The sequence below is a fragment of the Coregonus clupeaformis genome, chromosome 10, assembly GCF_020615455.1.
Source record: "Coregonus clupeaformis isolate EN_2021a chromosome 10, ASM2061545v1, whole genome shotgun sequence".
In the NCBI taxonomy this organism is placed as follows: Eukaryota; Metazoa; Chordata; class Actinopteri; order Salmoniformes; family Salmonidae; genus Coregonus; species Coregonus clupeaformis.
In genome coordinates, this window is record NC_059201.1 from 12,055,202 (window position 1) to 12,077,701 (window position 22,500).

The 22,500-nt window shown below is 49.2% G+C and overlaps 1 protein-coding gene across 3 annotated transcripts in view; it reads right to left on the reverse strand.

Annotated features, from left to right (window-relative positions):
- Positions 1 to 22,500, reverse strand: part of LOC121574842 (kazrin) — a 225,492-nt gene that overhangs the window by 107,831 nt on the left and 95,161 nt on the right. For all 3 annotated transcript variants that reach the window (XM_041887468.2, XM_041887469.1, XM_041887470.2), the window contains exon 3: positions 17,399 to 17,621. In XM_041887468.2, the coding sequence (XP_041743402.1) occupies positions 17,399 to 17,621 (223 nt within the window). The remainder of the gene's footprint in view (positions 1 to 17,398; positions 17,622 to 22,500) is intronic.

The window sequence follows — 22,500 nt, forward strand, 5'->3', positions numbered from 1 at the left end:
GAGACGGGGGAGAAGGGGGGAGACGGGGGAGACGGGGGAGAGAGGGGGAGAACGGGCGGAGACGGGGAGAAGGGGGAGACGGTGGGAGAAGGGGGGAGACAGGGGGGAGAAGGGGGAGAGAGGGGGAGAGACATGGGGAGAAGGGGGAGATAGAGGGGAAGATGGGGGATACGGGGGAGAAGGGGGGATACAGGGGGAGACAGGGGGAGAAAGATAGAGAAGGAGAGAGGAGAGAGGAGGTAGAAGGAGAGAGGAGAGAGGAAGGGAGAGAAGGGCAGAGAAGGAGAGAGAAGGAGAGCCCTTCTCTGTCCTTCTCACCCCTTCACTGCCCTTCTCTCCCCTCCTCTCTCCTCTCTCCTTCTCTCCCCTTCACTGCCCTCTCTCCTTCTCTGTCCTTCTCTCCCCTTCACTGCCCTCTCTCCTTCTCTCCCCTTCACTGCCCTCTCTCCTTCTCTGTCCTTCTCTCCCCTTCACTTCCTTAAGTTCCTTAAAAGAGTACAAAACACTCAATCTGTCTGCTCTCATCTCAGCAGTGTTAAGTCACGCAGGCACCTGCTTTGGGTTTTGCACCGGCCCCAGTCCCCCCAGTTAAAGCAGCGTCTCGTACAATCACACAGTAACAGGTTCAACTCATCCTCAGTGAGATAGCTGCTACCCCTCCCTGGATCCCCCTCCTGATACAAATGCTGCAGATGTCCCATAGATCTGTATAGAATGGAGCAGGAAGCACTATTTCACCAGACATTAAATGAACCCTCCACTCTGACATATGGGGAGTAATAAACCCCAGGTTCCCACCAAGACACAGAGAAGACATGAAGGATGCTTATTGCCTAATTTCCTGTAGCAAAGCTCCGCCCTCTCTCTCTCTCTCTCTCTCTCTCTCTCTCTCTCTCTCTCTCTCTCTCTCTCTCTCTCTCTCTCTCTCTCGTCGTCGTCGTCTGCGGGAGAAAGGAAACATGCAGTGTGTCACTGCTGATAATATTATGAAGAGGGGGCCAAGTGAGGGGAGTGCCTTTCAAAAGAAGATTGCAGTTTTGAAACTGCAGTAAAAGTACAGTAACTGCAGTCAACTGTGGTATTTTGGAAGCAGTAATTGCAGAATAACTGCAGTGTACTGCAGTTGAACTGCAGTTATACTGCACTCTAACTGCAGTTACACTGCAAAATTACTGCAGTAAACAAAACGGTCTTATTTTGGATACAGTATGTGTTGCATATTGCAGTTACACTGCACTCTAATTAAGAAATAATGCCAGAGGAGGTGTGGTATATGGCCAATATACCACGGCTAAGGGCTGTTCTTATGCACGACACAACGTGGAGTGCCTGGACACAGCCCTTAGCCGTGGTACATTGGCCATATACCACAAACCCCAGAGGTGCCTTATTGCTATTATAAACTGGTTACCAACGTAATTAGAGCAGTAAAAATACATGTTTTGTCATACCCGTGGTATACGGTCTGATATGCCATGGATGTCAGCCAATCAGCGTTCAGGGCTCGAACCACCCAGTTTATAACTACAGTTATACTACAGTGTACTGCAGTTATACTGCACTCTGACTGCAATGTTTTTTTGTAGGGGGCTGAAGAGAAGGGAACTGTCAGAACCGGCTGATGTGGATGTGGTGGAGGAGTCACACGCAGGACACAGAAGCTAAGTCAACCGACTTTACTGCACAAAAATCAAACAAGACACTGGGCCTCAACAAAACAGGAGGCGAACGATACGCAGCAGTGCGTAAAACACTAATCCTAGGCGCACGAAACAAACAGTGCGACGGACCAGAATAAACAACATACAAAAATACGAGCAGCACCAAATGACAGGCGAACAATAACACACAACACACGACTAACAATACGAGAAACTTATAGGGGACATCATTAACCCAAACGAAAACAGGTGTACAATAAAGACAAAACCAAACAAACATCGATAACATACAACGGTGGTAGCTAGTACTCCGGGGACGACGACCGCCGAAGCTTGCCCGAGCAAGGAGGAGGAGCAGCCTCGGCTGAAACCGTGACAGTACCCCCCCCCTTGACGCGCGGCTCCAGCCGTGCGCCGACCCCGGCCTCGGGGACGACCAGGAGGACGCGGAGCAGGGAGCGTGGGGTGACCACGGTGGAACTCTGTAAGGAGAGACGGGTCTAGGATGTCCCTCCTCGGCACCCAGCACCGTTCCTCCGGGCCGTACCCCTCCCACTCCACGAGATATTGGAGACCCCCCATCCGACGTCTCGAGTCCAAGATGGACCGAACTGTGTACGCCGGAGCCCCCTCGATGTCCAGTGGGGGCGGAGGAGTCTCTCCCATCTCACCTTCCTGGAGTGGACCAGCTACCACCGGCCTGAGAAGAGACACATGGAACGAGGGGTTAATGCGATAATCATTAGGCAGTTGTAACCTGTAACACACCTCGTTCAATCTCCTCAGGACTTTAAAAGGCCCCACAAACCGCCGACCCAGCTTCCGGCAGGGCAGGCGGAGGGGTAGGTTTCTGGTCGAGAGCCAGACTCGATCTCCAGGTGCGTACACCGGCCCCTCGCTGCGGTGGAGATCGGTGCTCGCCTTTTGTCGACGGATGGCCCGCTGCAGATGGACGTGTGCAGCGTTCCACGTCTCCTCCGAGCGCCGTACCCACTCATCCACCGCAGGGGCCTCGATCTGGCTCTGATGCCACGGTGCCAGAACCGGCTGGTACCCTAACACACATTGGAAAGGGGTTAGGTTGGTGGAGGAGTGGCGGAGAGAGTTCTGGGCCATCTCTGCCCAGGGAACATACCTCGCCCACTCCTCCGGCCGGCCCTGGCAATACGATCTCAGAAACCTACCCACATCCTGGTTCACACGTTCTACCTGCCCATTGCTCTCCGGGTGGTAACCCGAGGTAAGGCTTACCGAGACCCCCAAGTGTTCCATGAACGCCCTCCAGACTCTGGAGGTGAACTGGGGGCCTCGATCAGACACTATATCCTCGGGTACCCCGTAGTGCCGAAAGACGTGGGTGAATAGTGCCTCAGCGGTCTGTAGGGCAGTAGGGAGACCCGGCATTGGGAGGAGACGACAGGCCTTAGAGAACCGATCCACAACGACCAGTATAGTGGTACTCCCCTGCGAGGGGGGAAGGTCTGTGACGAAATCCACCGAGAGGTGAGACCAGGGTCATTGTGGAACGGGCAGGGGTTGTAACTTACCCCTGGGCAGGTGTCTGGGCGCCTTACACTGGGCGCACACCGAGCAGGAGGAGACATAAACCCTCACATCCCTGGCTAACGTTGGCCACCAGTACTTAGCGCTAAGGCAGTGCACTGTCCGGCCAATACCTGGATGTCCAGAGGAGGGTGACGTGTGAGCCCAGTAAATCAGTCAATCCCGAACCTCGAGCGGAACGTACGTCCGACCCACAGGACACTGTGGAGGGCTAGGGTCGGTACGCAACTCCCGCTCGATTTCCGCATCGATCTCCCACACTACCGGTGCCACCAGACACGACTCCGGCAGTATGGGAGTAGGCTCAACGGACCTCTCCTCTGTGTCATACCGCCGGGACAGGGCGTCTGCCTTACCGTTCTGAGACCCAGGGATGTATGTGATTTTAAATACGAACCGGGCCAGAAACATGTTCCACCGCGCCTGACGAGGGTTCAATCTCCTAGCTGCCCGGATGTACTCCAGGTTACGGTGGTCAGTCAAAATGAGAAAAGGTTGTTGAGCCCCCTCAAGCCAATGCCTCCACACCTTTAGGGCCTGTACCACGGCTAACAGCTCCCTGTCCCCTACGTCATAATTTCGCTCCGCCGGGCTGAGCTTCTTAGAGTAAAAAGCACAGGGGCGGAGTTTAGGTGGCGTGCCGGACCGTTGCGATAGTACGGCCCCAATACCGGCCTCTGACGCGTCCACCTCCACCTGAAATGGTAAAGCGGGATCCGGATGCGCCAGCACTGGAGCCGAAGTAAACAGGTCCTTCAGTCTCCCAAAAGCCCTGTCCGCCTCGGCTGACCACTGCAAACGCACTGGACCCCCCTTCAAAAGGGACGTTATGGGAGCTGCCACCTGTCCAAAACCCCGGATAAACCTCCGGTAGTAATTTGCAAACCCCAAAAACTGCTGCACCTCTTTAACCGTGGTTGGGGTTTGCCAATTACGCACGGCTGACACACGGTCCACCTCCATCTTTACCCCTGACGCGGACAACTGATAACCCAGAAAGGAGACCGACACCTGGAAAAACAGACATTTCTCTGCCTTGACATACAGGTCGTGCTCCAACAGCCTCCTCAACACTCGGCGCACCAGGGCTACATGCTCGGCTCGGGTAGAAGAGTACACCAGAATGTCATCTATGTACACGACCACACCCTGCCCCTGCATGTCCCGGAAGATCTCATCCACGAAGGATTGGAAGACTGAAGGAGCATTCATCAACCCGTATGGCATGACGAGATACTCGTAATGACCCGAGGTGGTGCTAAATGCTGTCTTCCATTCATCGCCCCCCTAATGCGCACCAAGTTATACGCGCTCCTGAGATCCAGTTTTGTGAAGAAACGCGCTCCGTGCAATGACTCCGTCATAGTCGCAATCAGAGGGAGTGGATAACTGTATTTCACAGTGATCTGATTGAGACTACGGTAATCAATGCACGGGCACAACCCTCCATCCTTTTTCTTCACAAAAAAGAAGCTCGAGGACGCAGGGGAAGTGGAGGGCCGTATGTATCCTTGTATCAGAGATTCGGCTATGTAAGTCTCCATAGCCCTCTTCTCCTCTTGAGACAGAGGATACACGTGGCTCCGCGGAAGCGCTGCTCCTGCCTGGAGGTCTATCGCACAATCCCCCTGTCTATGAGGAGGCAACTGCGCCGCCCTCGATTTACTGAACACAAGTGCCAAATCCTCATACTCAGGGGGAATGTGCATTGCGGGCCCCTGGTTTGGACTCTCCACCGAGGTCGCCCCCACGGAAACACCTAGACACCGCCCCTCACACTGGGCAGACCACTCCTTAAGAGCCCTCTGTTGCCACGAAATGGAAGGATTATGGGTACTCAACCAGGGGAATTCCCAGCACCACCGGATACGCAGGGAGAGTCGATCAGATATAGCTGAATAGTTTCCTCATGACCCCCTGCGTACACATCTAAGTGGCGCTGTGACCTCCCCTAATCAATCCCGATCCCAACGGACGGCTATCTAGTGCATGAACGGGAAATGGGGCGTCAACAGGAAGGAGGGGAATCCCTAACTCTAAACAAAATTTCCGATCAACAAAATTCCCAGCTGCGCCTGAATCTACTAGCGCCTTATGCTGGGAATGAGGTGCAACCTGTGGAAATCTTACAGGTATACAGAAGTGCACAACAGAGAGCTCTGGGTAAGTGGGACGCCTACTCACCTGGAAGGGCTCCCCAGTGCGTGGCCTGTTGTCTTCTCCCCTAGGAGACCCTCCCCAGCACCTAGCCGCGGTGTGCCCCCCACGGCCACAGTTGGTGCAGGGACGGCCCCTCGGGCTCCTCCTCCTCCTCTCTCTAGCGCCAGCACCCCCAAAGCTCCATTGGGCTCGGCTCGGGAGGTGCTGGAGGGTGGAATGGACGAACCCCACTCGGAACGTCCGCGGGTGGCCAGCAGGGTGTCCAGCCGGATGGACATGTCCACCAGCTGGTCGAACGTGAGGTTGGTATCCCTGCAGGCCAGCTCTCGACGGACGTCCTCCCGTAGACTACAACGGTAGTGGTCGATGAGGGCCCGCTCATTCCATCCTGCATCCGCCGCTAGGGTCCAGAATTCCAGGGTGAACTCCTGTGCGCTCCTCTTCCCCTGTCGGAGGTAGAATAGACGCTCCCCCGCCGCTTTCCCCTCAGGTGGATGGTCGAACACGGCCCTGAAGCGGCGGAAGAATTCCGCGTAGGTGATGGTGGCGGCGTCTATCCCCCTCCATTCAGCGTTGGCCCACTCCAACGCCTTGCCGGTGAGACAGGAGATGAGGGCGGAAACGCTCTCGTGTCCCGAGGGCGCAGGGTGTACGGTGGCCAGGTAGAGCTCCACCTGCAGAAGGAACCCCTGACACCCGGCTGCGGTGCCATCATACGCCCTCGGGAGCGAGAGCTGAATTCCCTGGATTCGGAGCTTGGATGGTCGGACTGGCCGATGGTGGAGGTACGGTAGGTGAGGTGTGGGTACCCCTCTGGTATCCCATCGGTGTAGAGTGTTGATCACGTCCTGCAGGGCGACCCCGAGTTGTTGTATCCTCTCGTCCTGCCCGCGGACGCGCTCCTCCATCGACTCGTGCGCTGCTGCTGCTCCTGCTGACTCCATAAAGGTGTGTTATTCTGTCAGAACCGGCTGATGTGGATGTGGTGGAGGAGTCACACGCAGGACACAGAAGCTAAGTCAACCGACTTTACTGCACAAAAATCAAACAAGACACTGGGCCTCAAGAAAACAGGAGGCGAACGATACGCAGCAGTGCGTAAAACACTAATCCTAGGCGCACGAAACAAACAGTGTGACGGACCAGAATAAACAACATACAAAAATACGAGCAGCACCAAATGACAGGCGAACAATAACACACAACACACGACTAACAATACGAGAAACTTATAGGGGACATCATTAACCCAAACGGAAACAGGTGTACAATAAAGACAAAACCAAACAAACATCGATAACATACAACGGTGGTAGCTAGTACTCCGGGGACGACGACCGCCGAAGCCTGCCCGAGCAAGGAGGAGGAGCAGCCTCGGCCGAAACCGTGACAGGAACTGAAGAGAGAGGGAGAATGAAGGAATCTTCCCATGCAGCATCAGCAGCAGCTGTCCCAGCTCAGTCCCAGTCCCAGCTAATAAAGAGCATCCTCAGACAGAGAGTCGTTACCCAGCTATGACCACAACAGACCCAGAAAGTCCCAAGTAAACCATGTCTTAACTATTCATCTAACAGAATAGAATCAGAGAGGGGAAGAAAATCATTACAACTTTGTATTTCATACATTTTATTAACTTGCTAGAGATAGAGGAATCTAGCCATCTATGTAAAGCACTGCTTCAACCATATTAACAATATCATCACTGCTTCAACCATATTAACAATATCATCACTGCTTCAACCATATTAACAATATCAGCACTGCTTCAACCATAGCAACAATATCAGCACTGCTTCAACAATATTAACAATAGCAGCACTGCTTCAACCATAACAACAATATCAGCACTGCTTCAACCATAGCAACAATATCAGCACTGCTTCAACCATAGCAACAATATCAGCACTGCTTCAACCATAGCAACAATATCAGCACTGCTTCAACCATAGCAACAATAGCATCACAATGGGAAGGAATCCATTAAATAGTTAATTTTATTGTTAAAAAACACTCTTGGTTTCTCCTTGAATTTACTTTCAAGTCCAATATGTGAAAGTATCAGCTGGGCTCAGTGTCTCCTCAGTTGTACCCTGTCATAAAGCTGGCATCTCTCTCCCTGCCTGCGCCTCTCTCTCTCCCTTCCTGGTTCTGCTCCACTGCCTGCCTCAGCCTCAGCCGGTTCCAATAAGTAGCTGTTGATGTAATTTGCTGCCTACCGTCGCCGAGGCCATCTGCTGCCCAGCTGCAGAGAAGAGCCACCGTCACCAGCTCCACCACCAGGCAGGGCAGGTAGGGCCCCAGAGGGAGAGGTGTGGCCCCTCACCAGGCAGGGCCCCAGTGGGAGAGGTGTGGCCCCTCACCAGGCAGGGCCCCAGAGGGAGAGGTGTGGCCCCTCACCAGGCAGGGCCCCAGAGGGAGAGGTGTGGCCCCTCACCAGGTAGGGCCCCAGAGGGAGAGGTGTGGCCCCTCACCAGGCAGGGCCCCAGAGGGAGAGATGTGGCCCCTCACCAGGTAGGGCCCCAGAGGGAGAGGTGTGGCCCCTCACCAGGCAGGGCCCCAGAGGGAGAGGTGTGGCCTCTCAACAGGTAGAAAGAGGGGCACCTTTCTGACCGTCCTAGTTTTCCAACTCCATCAATCCCAAAACAAGCTGAGGTCACTTTTCATCAGGAACTTTAGACCCCAATGAAATCCACAACTTACTCCCAAACATTACACCGCTTCACTAACCCCTTCACTAACCCCTTCACTAACCCCTTCACTAACCCCTTCACTAAACCCTATACCTTGTCAACCCCGACCTTCAACTGAATGATGGAGAGTAAAACAATATGAACCCCAAAATGTAAACATAATCGCCATGTCTCATTTCTTGACTTTCCCTACATGAACTTAAACAGAAACCTGCACCCAGCTGGCTTCCTCCTAAAAAACACTAAAACATATTGTAGTCGGGGATGGAACGTCTCTGTTCATCATCACTCCATCAGTCTGCATGGTACTACTGTTCACACTGATACAGGCCTGTCTGTCTGCAACGTGCCTGGCTCTGTCTCAATGGACTCATTACCAGGCCTAGCCTTATTAACAGAGCACAGAGGAAACAGACAGACAACAATAAAGTCATTATGCATTACAAGCCACTACCAGGCACTGTAGAACAATGGCTAACAATGTAAACACAAATCATACTAGTTTGTCAAGGGACACACTAAACTGCATCTGTGCAATTGATTTTGTCAGACCTATATTCTATACATGAAATCTGAAGTTCAATTAAAGTATTGCAGCAAAATCCAATTTCTTCTATTTCCAATTCATTAAACTCTGAGGAAGGTTTTCCTGTATTTCTCAAAAAGAAAGTGCACTGAGACTCTAGCTCTTCGATCTTCGTCTCTCTTTCTCTCTTTGTACAAGGCCATGGCCAACATCATAGGAGTCCAGCTCCTATTCCTCCCTAATGGAGTGGTGCCTCACTGCCTCACTGCCTCACTGCCTCACTGCCTCACTGCCTCACTGCCTCACTGCTTCACTGCCTCACTGCTTCACTGCCTCACTGCCTCACTGCCTCACTGCCTCACTGCCTCACTGCCTCACAGCCTCACTGCCTCACTGCCTCACTGCCTCACAGCCTCACTGCCTCACTGCCTCACTGCCTCGGGGCTCAGCTAGTAGTGGAGCTGGAGCCCCTGGAGCTCTCTGCTGAAGGAATGATTAGCCTTTCCTCTAGATGTATGGCCATATTAGAGACACATATTTCCCTCAGATTACACAGACCCACAAAGAATTAGAAAACAAACCCAATTTTGATAAACTCCCATATCTATTGGGTGAAATACCATGGTGTGCCATCACAGCAGCAAGATTTGTGACCTGTTGCCACAAGAAAAGGGCAACCAGTGTAGAACAAACACCATTGTAAATACAATACAATTGAAATTGAAATTGAATTGAGAGAGCGAGCGAGCGTGTGGGGGGGGGACCTGCCTCTGGCTATTATTTGGACACAGTTCGTCTCCCGCTGCATTGACCATGGACAGGGCGTAGCTGGGGCAGGGCTGGGAGAAGGGGAGGAGAGGGTGGAAGGGGAGGTTCTGGCTCAGCACAGGGTGTACTTTCTCTGCATGTGGAGAGTGAACAGGAAGGTGGGTGGTCCCAGGAGAGAGGGGGTGAGGAGGGGTGAGGCATAAAATGCCCTGTTTCCAAGTGTGTACATGTATTCCTCTTACTCCATCCCAGAATTGCTCCAGAGCACCATGAGGTAATGAGAGAGCTGAGGCCTCTACCAAACTCAGGCCAGATGGGGAGAACTAGTCTTCCTCACAGGGCTCTGCAGAAACTAGAAACCAACATGGCCCCTAAACAGTTTGACTTCCCTCATCTGAGAAAGAAGTTGAGTATCCATTATTTTGTACTAAGAATTGTTGGAGTTTATTCCCTTTCCAACTGACTACAGTATGTGCACTTTCAAAAAGATATTTCAGCTGCTGCAAGTCCACAATCCTCTTTAACCTATCCTTACCATGCTTCAGTAGGGTGAAGAGAGTATAACTTGTCCTTCATTCCAACCACATCACTAAACCTACAATTTAACCCTAACACTAAAACTCTGACCATTTCTCAGGCCCACCAACAACTCTCTCAGATCCCTCACCTCAAACCTTGACCCTGACTGACACTGGCCACCTGTGAGAGGTGCAACACCATCCAGTAAACATACTGCTCATATTACAGCTATTTCCCATTGTATTCAGCACAATCCAGCCTGTTGTAAGTGAGATGTATTCTCCTCCTGTTGGACCAGATTTGTCTCTCTTATGTATGAGTAACTGAAGGTTGCCTTCTTTACGGCGGTGTCTTAGGAGCTTTATGGAGTAGTACTGTATTGGCAGATTCCCATGAGTCTGTGATGAGTGCACGCTCACCCGGTGTCTACAAGTTACTGATCAGCCCCAACTATAAATAATGGAACAGGCTTACAGTGTATTGATTTTGGTCCATTCTGGTGCTGCTCCAGTGGCTCAGACGTATTGGGTGTGAGGCGGATATTTCACACAATCTTTTCCCCCCAGTCAGACACGTATTAGGAGTGACAGTAATGTAGTTGATTGGCGCTGGAACATCAGCATCTTTTATAAATGCTAAACAGATTGCAGACATCCAAGTGATGGATTAAGTATAGTATCCAATAATGCCGAGGTGTCATCACCCCCATCATGAATACTTTAATGTCAGCGTTTGGAATAAGTGGAGGCAGGTAGTTTGTTACATTCAGCAGCACAGTGGACCCAGCCTTCTACTGTAGACATGTACTGTAGATTAGAACCAGGGGTGGAAATACAGTCAACAGAAGCACAAAACAGGCTGATTCATGCATGCCAATTCACTACCATTCAGTACACACACACACACACTGGCTTTGCTGCCACTTTCATTGATGCTATTTCTGAGGAGGTACATAGTTAGGGAGAGTTTTAGGCCATCATGGATGGTGAGTGGTGATTTAATCTTGTGTCACTGCCAGCCAGTGGTTTGTTTTAGAAGGGCAGATTCCGAGGGCAAGGGACCAGATTGAGCTATAGTTTTATAACCTTATTGGACATCTGTCAGTGATGTTATTGAGGTCCCACAGAGGTGAAACACAGTAAAAATCTCTGGCATTTCTGCACAGTAGAATATATTTACAGGAGTCAGCCTGTGCATACTAACAAGTCTTGTCTGTTTGCTAGCCTTGATCTGGCTCAGGGCAGGTCTTACAAACACCCTGACATAGCGAAGGAAACACACTTCAAGAAGACTTCATCTCTTAATCCACTGAGTGCTGAAGCTGATTTATCAGATAACTCCTCTGACTAAAAGGAGAAATCAGAGAAATCTAAGTCTTACACATGAACAATCTTAAACCTAATCTTGTAAGATGTCCTTAAACAAAGACAGTATAAGTGGTCAGCTCTGTGGGCCCCTCTCTTTCCAGGGCGAGATTATGTGACTGAGTTCCCTTCCTAGCATGCAGTGGGGGGAGAGTTACAGATAACTGCCAAAATATAGGAAACACCAACATAAAGTGTCTGGCGTTGGGCCACCATGAGCCGCCAGAACAGCTTCAATGCACCTTGGCATAAATTCTACAAGTAAGTGTCTGGAACTCTATTCGAGGGATGTGACACCATTCTTCCACGAGAAATTCCATCATTTGATATTTTGTTGATGGTGGTGGAAAACGCTGTCTCAGGCACCACTCCAGAATCTCCCATAAGTGTTCAATTGAGTTGAGACCTGGTGACTGACACACAAACACGCATGCACGCGCACGCACACACACACACACACACACACACACTTTTTAAACCCCCTATGCTCTTTTGAGACCCCTCTTTCAAAGTCACTGAGGTCTCTTCTTCTAGCCATGGTAGCCAAAATAATGGGCAACTGGGAATTTAATACATGACCTTAAGCATGATGGGATGTTCATTGATTAATTAACTCAGGAACCTGTGTGGAAGCACCTGCTTTCAATAGACTTTTGTATCCCTCATTTACTCCAGTGTTTCCTTTATTTTGGCAGTTACCTGTATGTGTGTCTCTGTTTGGGTTTTGACTAAACAGCCTCACATAACTCTGGTCACCTGACTGGCTGCCCTGCCGACCGGCTGGTTTGGGAACAGGAAGCATGACATCACTGCCCTGATGCAGCGGCATGTGAAATTGAGGTTCCCTGTTAACACTGCATGACTGAAGATGAGGGAGGGAGGGAGAGAGGCCAGGGAATCACGCTCTGAACCCAACCACTCTCCCAGTCCTATAGTGTACTGTTGTGGCCATCAGATAGCAGCCCACTATCTCATCCACTTAGAGTGAGAACTCTAACATGATTATGACACCTGTTCAAACAGAGAGTCTATCCAGTGTCCACCCACTAGGCAAGCAGAGCCGAGCAGAGCAAGCAAGGGGGAGCTAGGTAAACATTTCACACTGACCAGTCGACTCTGTGCTTTAAACCCTGAGGGCCAACCACATCCAGCTGAGATCCCTTGCTGCTCAATCAACACCATCTGCCCAACACACAGAGAGAACCATCAGACAGACCCACCTACGGGGTATCACAGACCCGTCAGCTCAATACCCCCTGTTCCCCTCCTCCATGGCACCTATACTCAGTAACCCACATGAAAAAATACTATAGTGTTCACTGTAGTGTTTTTGCAGACTTTACTGTAGTATTTACTGTAGTGTTTTTGCAGACTGTAGTACGGTATACTGTAGTATTTACTGTAGTGTTTTTGGGGACATTACAGTTGTTTTATTATATTTGATATAGAAGTTGGGGGCTTTCTAAAGGAAACCAACTGGAGAAATACTAAAATAACAGATGTTCCATAAACTGTAGGTAGGACTGGGTTCTGAACGGAGAGTTCAGAGCTTCTGCTCTTTTCTATACATTTTAGTCATTTAGCAGACGCTCTTATCCAGAGCGACTTACAGTTAGTGAGTGCATACATTTTCATACTGGCCACCCGTGGGAATTGAAACCACAACCCTGGCGTTACAAACGCCATGCTCTACCAACTGAGCTACACGGGGGGCCATGTAACCTGTAGGGAACACAATATATGGTCTATACTTGGCATGTAGGTTTCTCACTTACAGGTGACACAAATTGGGATATGGGGGAGGGGACTGGGTAGGGTATATGCAAATTAAATACTCTATTATTTACTATAATAATTTTTTTTTAGTGTTTTTGCAGACTGTAGTGTTTTCGCAGACATTTCTGTAATATTTACTACATTGTTTTTTTGTGTAGATATACTGTAGTATTTATTAAAGTATTCTACAAAATTCTATACTAAGTACTACACATGATCGAGGGATACTACAGTGTGTAGTATAGTATTATATAGTATACTACAGTTTACTACAGAATTCTACAGTAAGTACTGTAGTATTCTGTAGTGAACTGTAGTGTTTTTTTATGTGGGAAGATACAGAACACAAACAGCCTGAGGCTACGAGGCCTTCCTCTCTGATCTTACCTCACAGACACACAGCCAACACCAACTGACACATCATTTTACATTACATTACATTTTAGTCATTTAGCAGACGCTCTTATCCAGAGCGACTTACAGGTAGTACAGGTTGAATATTTCCTATTTCATTCAACATGGTCGCAATCTACCATGCCTCAGAGCCCTTGGTTACTAGACACACATGTTTAGAAGTTGTATAAATTGTTTTTTAAAAAAGGTCCTTTCCTAGTGGTGGAATCTGAGCAAAGCGTCTTCAGTAGGCAGCAAAGAGCTTCAGTTCCCAGCTGAGAAATCCTCTTCTGTTAAAATAGGAGCAACAGCTTTCTATAAAGTGTTTTCAGGATGCCACTCATCACTACTTACAAACTGACATTGATATAACTGAAATTCACAATCGCCAGCTCTCAGTGACACTATAAATAATATAAGCTAAAGGTGCAATATGCAGAGATTGCTCCGCCATTTCCAGGTTGCAAAAATTATAATAGTTTTCCTAATTTCAGTTTATGTGACAAAACAAGCAATGTATAGTGTAGAGAATCATTGTACCATCTAAAGTGCTGTGAAATATATGTTCAATAACCGAAAATATAGTATTTTCAACTGTTTCAACCAAAAGTAAAATACGCAAAAATGAAACATAAGAACGGGAAGTATAGAATTTGCAGCTTTAATATTAGACTCGCATCATTCTTCTATCATAAATCCCATCACACCCAGTTCAGCAAACACACAATCTCTGATACTCAACCCCACTTATTCTGTAGGCTACACTACATCCATGATCAAAGAGAAACTGCCTACTGCCTGCTGCCCAGCGCCCAGCGCCCAGCGCCCAGCGCCTAGCGCCTAGCGCCTAGCGCCTAGTGCCTAGTGCCTAGTGCCTAGTGCCTAGTGCCTAGTGCCTAGTGCCTAGTGCCTAGTGCCTAATGCCTAGTGCCTAGTGCCTACAGCCTAGTGCCTAGTGCCTGCTGCCTAGTGCCTGCTGCCTAGTGCCTAGTGCCTAGTGCCTAGTGCCTAGTGCCTAGTGCCTAGTGCCTAGTGCCTAGTGCCTAGTGCCTAGTGCCTAGTGCCTAGTGCCTACAGCCTACAGCCTAGTGCCTGCTGCCTGCTGCCTAGTGCCTAGTGCCTAGTGCCTAGTAACTAGTGCCTACAGCCTAGTGCCTAGTGCCTAGTGCCTGCTGCCTAGTGCCTAGTGCCTACAGCCTAGTGCCTACAGCCTAGTGCCTAGTGCCTAGTGCCTAGTGCCTACAGCCTAGTGCCTAGTGCATAGTGCATAGTGCATAGTGCCTAGTGCCTACAGCCTAGTGCCTAGTGCCTGCTGCCTAGTGCCTAGTGCCTAGTGCCTAGTGCCTAGTGCCTAGTGCCTAGTGCCTGCTTCCTAGTGCCTTGTGCCTACAGCCTAGTGCCTAGTGCCTAGTGCCTGCTTCCTAGTGCCTAGTGCCTACAGCCTAGTGCCTAGTGCCTAGTGCCTAGTGCCTGCTGCCTAGTGCCTAGTGCCTGCTGCCTAGTGCCTAGTGCCTAGTGCCTACAGCCTAGTGCCTAGTGCCTAGTGCCTAGTGCCTAGTGCCTAGTGCATAGTGCCTACAGCCTAGTGCCTAGTGCCTAAAGCCTAAAGCCTAGTGCCTAGTACCTAATGCCTAGTGCCTGTGCCTAGTGCCTAGTGCCTAGTGCCTAGTGCCTACAGCCTAGTGCCTAGTGCCTAGTGCCTGCTGCCTAGTGCCTAGTGCCTACAGCCTAGTGCCTAGTGCCTAGTGCCTAGTGCCTAGTGCCTAGTGCCTACAGCCTAGTGCCTAGTGCCTAAAGCCTAGTGCCTAGTGCCTAGTGCCTACAGCATAGTGCCTAGTGCCTAGTGCCTAGTGCCCAGTGCTTGCTGCCTAGTGCCTACAGCCTAGTGCCTAGTGCCTGCTGCCTAGTGCCTAGTGCCTAGTGCCTAGTGCCTACAGCCTAGTGCCTACAGCCTAGTGCCTAGTGCCTAATGCCTAGTGCCTAGTGCCTAGTGCCTAGTGCCTAGTGCCTGCTGCCTAGTGCCTAGTGCCTAGTGCCTAGTGCTTGCTGCCTAGTGCCTACAGCCTAGTGCCTAGTGCCTGCTGCCTAGTGCCTAGTGCCTAGTGCCTAGTGCCTAGTGCCTAGTGCCTAGTGCCTAGTGCCTAGTGCCTGCTGCCTAGTGCCTAGTGCCTAATGCCTAGTGCCCTGTGCCTAGTGCCTACAGCCTAGTGCCTAGTGCCTAGTGCCTGCTGCCTAGTGCCTAGTGCCTACAGCCTAGTGCCTAGTGCCTAGTGCCTGCTGCCTAGTGCCTAGTACCTACAGCCTAGTGCCTACAGCCTAGTGCCTAGTGCCTAGTGCCTAGTGCCTAATGCCTAGTGCCTAGTGCCTAGTGCCTACAGCCTACTGCCTAAAGCCTAGTGCATAGTGCCTAGTGCCTACAGCCTAGTGCCTAGTGCCTAGTGCCTAGTGCCTAGTGCCTAGTGCCTAGTGCCTAGTGCCTGCTTCCTAGTGCCTAGTGCCTACAGCCTAGTGCCTAGTGCCTAGTGCCTGCTTCCTAGTGCCTAGTGCCTACAGCCTAGTGCCTAGTGTCTAGTGCCTAGTGCCTGCTGCCTAGTGCCTAGTGCCTGCTGCCTAGTGCCTAGTGCCTACAGCCTAGTGCCTAGTGCCTAGTCCCTAGTGCCTAGTGCCTAGTGCCTAGTGCCTAGTGCCTACAGCCTAGTGCCTAGTGCCTAGTGCATAGTGCCTACAGCCTAGTGCATAGTGCCTACAGCCTAGTGCCTAGTGCCTAAAGCCTAAAGCCTAGTGCCTAGTGCCTAATGCCAAGTGCCTACAGCCTAGTGCCTAGTGCCTAGTGCCTGCTGCCTAGTCCCTAGTGCCTACAGCCTAGTGCCTAGTGCCTAGTGCCTACAGCCTAGTGCCTAGTGCCTAGTGCCTACAGCCTAGTGCCTAGTGCCTAGTGCCTAGTGCCTAGTGCCTAGTGCCTAGTGCCTAGTGCCTACAGCCTAGTGCCTAAAGCCTAGTGCCTAGTGCCTAAAGCCTAGTGCCTAGTACCTAGTGCCTAGTGCCTACAGCCTAGTGCCTAGTGCCTAGTGCCTAGTGCCTGCTGCCTAGTGCCTACAGCCTAGTGCCTAGTGCCTGCTGCCTAGTGCCTAGTGCCTAGTGCCTAGTGCCTAGTGCCTAGTGCCTAGTGGCTACAGCCTAGTGCCTACAGCCTAGTGCCTAGTTTCTAGTTCCTAGTGCCTACAGCCTAGTGCCTAGCGCCTAACGCCTAGCGCCTAGCGCCTAGTGCCTAGTGCCTAGTGCCTAGTGCCTACAGCCTAGTGCCTACAGCCTAGTGCCTAGTGCCTAGTGCCTAGTGCCTAGTGTCTAGGGCCTAGTGCCTAGTGCCTAGTGCCTACAGCCTAGTGCCTAGTGCCTAATGCCTAGTGCCTGCTGTCTACAGCCAAGTGCCTACAGCCTAGTGCCTACAGCCTACAGCCTAGCGCCTAGTGCCTAGTGCCTGCTGCCTACAGCCTAGTGCCTACAGCCTAGTGCCTACAGCCTAGTGCTTAGTGCCTTGTACCTACATTCTGCCATGACGTGAATGAAGCAACATGACAATGACCATATCATCCTGATCAACCACATGCTTCCACATTACCCCTCTGTAAGCCAATGTGATGTGACGCCAGACTCATGCTGGAGTGGCTGGCAGCAACTCTCCTCTCTCTGGGCTAACACAGACTGAGAGAGAGCCAGGACGGAGCCAGAGCCAGGGGATGCATAGCCCCAGCGAAACACACAGAGACTCCACCGCTGCCTGGGAAAGCAGACCAGGACCAGCCCCTCCTTGACCTGGTTCCATTCTCCTACTCCCCTATCCCTATCAGGGTGATGTCAGTTATCCAGAGGAGGAATAAGTTAGCGGAGGAACGGTGGAATGAGATTAGTCATCCCATTGTCCAGTTACGCATTCCCCAAATACTTCCCCTAAACACACACTCACGGTGTCTAACTCACCCCGGTAGCGGAGGCTGTCATGGTCGTGGTGGTTGTGCTGGTGGTGCTGATGGTTGTTCTCCAGGGGCGAGGGGGGGCTGCTGGCCCCCAGTTCTGCCAGTCTACGGCTGGTGGCCGACAGCTCCGAGCGCAGGTTGGTCACCTCCTGACTGGCAGACTGGATGGCCCCATCGATCCTCTGAGCCAGCTGCTTGTTGTCTTCCATCATTTTAAGGATTTTCCCCTGAGGACCAAACCCACACAGAACAGCATGGTGTCAAGTGGAGCATTAGGGGATGAAGAGACTGAGACCCTCTCCCTCTCCCTCTCTTCTTCTTCTCCTCCTCCGCCTCCTCTTCTCTCACAGTTTACTTCACACATAAAAATGCCAGCAGCCTCTTAACTCCCCTCCGTTTAGCCAGAACAGAGATGGTGTGTCTACTTGTTACTGCATACAGTCAGTATCCTCCTGTCCCTGATTTGTGTGTTTTGCCAAATACAGAAAGTGAGTGCAGTAGAGAGAGAAAGAGAGAGAGAGAGCGCGAAAGAGATCAAACACAGCAGGCGGAGAGGGAAAGTGCTGTGAGCAGCTGCTCTATGAGAGGACCCAGCGCATACAGAGATGACATGCACCCTTTTAAATGGAACGTACCATGTGCTGCAGCACCGGGGGGGGGTGACAGAATACCTCATCATGTATCCCACATCCTACAGACAGCCTGTAATGACTTAGGGAAGATGCAAAGCTTGTTTTTCCCTCTCTCTGGGCTTGGATGTAGTGTTGGTCCCTGTGACAAACACTTGTCAAGTGCTCTATGTCTATTATCTCTCTCTCTCTCTCTCTCTCTCTTTTTCTCTCTCTCTCTCTCTCTCTCAATTAAATTCAAAGGGCTTTATTGGCATGGGAAGCATGTTTATATTGCCAAAGCAAGTGCAATAGATAATAAACAAAAGTGAAATAAAGAATCAGAAATGAAGAGTAAACATTACACTCACAAAGTAGTAAAAGAATAGAGACATTTCAGATGTCATATTATGTCTATATACAGTGTTGTAATGATATGCAAATAGTTAAAGTACAAAAGGGAAAATAAACATAAATATAGGTTGTATTTACAATGGTGTTTGTTCTTCACTGGTTGCCCTTTTATTGTGGCAACAGGCCAAAAATCTTGCTGCTGTGATTGCACACTGTAGTATTTCACCTAATAAATATGGGAGTTGATCAAAATTGGATTTGTTTTTAAATTCTTTGTGGGTCTGAGGGAAATATCTGTCCCTAATTATGGTCTTACATTTGCTTTCTCTCACCCTCTCTCTCTCACACACACGCACACACACAGTGTTTTTCTATCACTCCCACACCCTCTCTTTCTATTCATTATATATTCATCCTTTGTCCCTGGAAAACTCGCCCCCACATTGGAAGAAATGAAAGGGAGGGCCAAGAGGAAAACATGTCAACCCTGAAAACAAACTTAGCAGAGGACTAACAGACAGTGAGAGGCACAGCCCCCAAATAAGGAGAGGCTGGGAGAATTACAGTTGAGCCTCAGCAAGAGAACATTGTGGGCTTATGTCTTTGATCAAAAACTGCTCCAAAGGATTACAAGTTTGAGATTTATCTCTAAGCCCAACAAACAAACACACCCAGATCAATTCCTATTTGGAGGGATAGGCGGTTTTATGAAACACAGAGATTTGGATGTGTATGCCTTTAGATAGCGAGATAAATCATTAACCCTTCTCAACATAGCAGTGGTCTAAGGCACTGCATCTCAGTGCTAGAGGCGTCACTACAGACCCTGGTTCGATTCCAGGCTGTATCACAATCCGGCCATGATTGGGAGTCCCACAGGGCGGCGCACAATTGGCACAGCGTCGTCCGTGTTTGGCCGGTGTAGGCCGTCATTGTAAATAAAATGTGTTCTTAACTGACTTGCCTAGTTAAATAAAGGTTAAATAAAAAATTAACAAATAAAAATAGCTACAATTCAGCACACCTCTGTAACACCCTGATCAAACCATACATCTGGACTGAATCTATTAGCAGTGTTAAACAGGTCTATTTCCCAGTAGCGAAACACATTCTGTGTCTGTGAACAAAGTCAGGGAGATAAACATAACAAGCATGTCAGTGTTGCTCATTGGTATTCACACAATGCAGAGGCAGACAAAGGCATGGCCAGGGCGAGACCAGGGAGTCTGTATCACAGACAGCGCCGATTGGTTTAATGATAACATCCAAGTTATTTGCGTAGAGCTTCTTATTGGTTGATTCTGGTACTTTCAGGTGGGAAACTCTGAGCTCATGTTTCTATAACGGGTTTCCTAGTTCCTTCTAGCACGTGAACGCGGCATAAGATCACAGTTTCACTGCGAAGTTATTGCAGTTCCACCACACCCTAATTTGAAATGAAGCTTGTAAATTAAATGTGGTGCAGCTGCTGGTGCTTCTATAGATCATTACTCTATGCCTCTCAGGTACTGTAGTAGCTTACCAGTTAGTCTGGCCTTAGGGCAGGAGACATGTACTATATGAAATCCCTGTGCTGTGGTAGTCTACCCTAAACCATGTACACAGTGAGAGAAACAGAAAGAGAGAGAGATAGAAAGAGAAGCAAGGGATATAATAAAAAAATAATGAAGTATGTGGCTGTTCAATGACAGAGCAGCCCTGATGCGGTTTGGGGCAGTGCATTCTAATTAATGACTGCATTCTATGTAGATCAAGGGTTTTCAAACTGGAGTCTGCGCCCCCCTACGGGTCCGCGGAGGTATTGCAGCAGGTCCGTGATTTTAAAAAATATTTTTTTTAGGACACACGAGAGAGACAGAGGTGGAGAGGTGAGTATAAAATATGGGGACAGAAAGTCAGAGAGGACCAGTGTAGTCTATTACCGCAGGCTAACTCTAAGGTAGAGTGCAGAATGATGGATGTCTCTAAACCACCAGCAGGACATTGTCACGAACACTTAGAAAAAGTTTTCACTATTGTTCCGTCACTAGCACATTAGTTGATTTTTGTCATGCCCTGACATACAGTATATGACATACAGTCAGTGGTGGTCAGTGCCGTTTAAAGATGAGGGAGGACGATTTTCTTTTTCATGAGCATGGCCTTATTTCTATTACAGCATATTGGATGACTGTCATTCATATTTCATTCACCCAGTTCAATGTAGCAGCGATAGGTTTAGGCTACTACATGATACTCAAATTTTCCCTATCATTAGTCCAACATTTGCAAACGAGAGTTTCTATTGGACAAATTCAGGTATGTTTATCCCTGTTTTGTTCCGTTTGCTTCCGTTTAAGAAACGTTTTTCAACAGAATCGACGGAATGAATACACCCCTGATCACGTGTAAACACAGTTCACTTTCATAGCAGCCACGTTGTATTCCTTCTCGCATCTATGCGCTCTCATCCTCTCACCTTGTCCCTTCGCTTGTGGACTTCAATGCACAACACATCAGCTGTATGTGACCAGGCGAAAAAACCTTTCCAAGCCAAACCGCTACACACAGCCTACATCGTTGTCACCATATTAGCTAAAGTAACGTCATAGTCAGCATAGCTAATAGAACTAACACGTTAGTAAAGCCGCTACAATCATGCAGTAATGTTACAGTGTACAGTCAGTAAGCAGTTACACCGGCGGGCCCCGGTGGTAATACATCTGTAAAACCAAAAGCTTACCTTGACTTGGAAGAGTTCCTGTGTTGTGTTGGAAATTCATAGCTAGCTAGCTAACATAGCATCCCTCTGTTTGAGCAGGGTGTTTCAGTAGGCTAAACTAGCTAGCTGCATTTGCTAGCTAAGTAAGTGAAACTGAAAGAGAAAAAAAAAGATGAAATCTTTCTCTATCTCTATTTCTCTCTTGCTTCTCCTTCATCTTGGAAGAAATGTTTTTGTTCAAAACTGTTCAACTACTGTATTTCTCTCTCTCTTTGAGTCAACTACTCATCACATTTTATGCACTGCAGTGCTAGCTAGCTGTAGCTTATGGTTTCAGTACTAGATTTATTCTCTGATCCTTTGATTTCGTGGACAACATGTCAGTTCATGCTGCAAGAGCTCTGATAGGTTGGAGGACGTCCTCTGGAAGTTGTCATAATTACTGTGTAAGTCTATGGAAGTGGGTGAGAACCATGAGCCTCCTAGGTTTTGTATTGAAGTCAATGTACCCAGAGGAGGACGGAAGCTAGCTGTCCTCCGGCTACACCATTGTGCTACCCTACTGAGTGCTGTTGAGGCTACTGTAGACCTTCTTTGTAAAATAGTGTGTTTTAACCAATTATTTGGTGACGTGATTATATTTAGTATAGTTTTATTCTAAAAATGAAATTGTTTTAATGTTTTACAATTTGAATTTTTATGAAATTCACTGGGGAGGATGGTCATATGGCATGGCATGTTTCTGACTCATACGGTACACAGATTAATATCACAATTCAGCGTAACTAGATTATAATCTCTGTTCAAACTCTGTTCATAGCTTCACAGACAGCCATGATGAATCAGTGTGACCATCAGCATCAGAGCAATGAGAACAGCCTCTTTATATAATAATTGTGAACTGTCTCATCAGCCCAGGTTTGGTCTGTTGCGTCTGACATTTGAGCATGTCTGCCTATCGTTCACATGGTGGGGCAGTGTGTGTGAAACCTCTGTCTGTCCTGACACCAGGTTGGGGCGGGGCTTCCATTCGCTAGGCTGTGGAATGATTCCAGAGGTCAAGGGTCAGCTTGTGTCTCAGATAGACATCAATAACAGAGCAGATACGTTGAGGATGTATAATCATGGTATCTCACAAACACATAGCCCTCCTCTGTCTCTAATGTAAAATAATGTCAGACATGCATTATGGTACTATGAGTGAACCCAACGGACAGACTCCCCTCTAACTAGGGATAGTTCTCCCCCTCTCCTCTCTCCTCTCTCTCTAGGGCAGACTCCCCTATAACCCTCTAACCAGGAATAGTTATCCTTCTCCTCTCTCCTCTCTCTCTAGGGCAGACTCCCCTATAACCCTCTAACCAGGAATAGTTATCCTTCTCCTCTCTCCTCTCTCTCTAGGGCAGACTCCCCTATAACCCTCTAACCAGGAATAGTTATCCT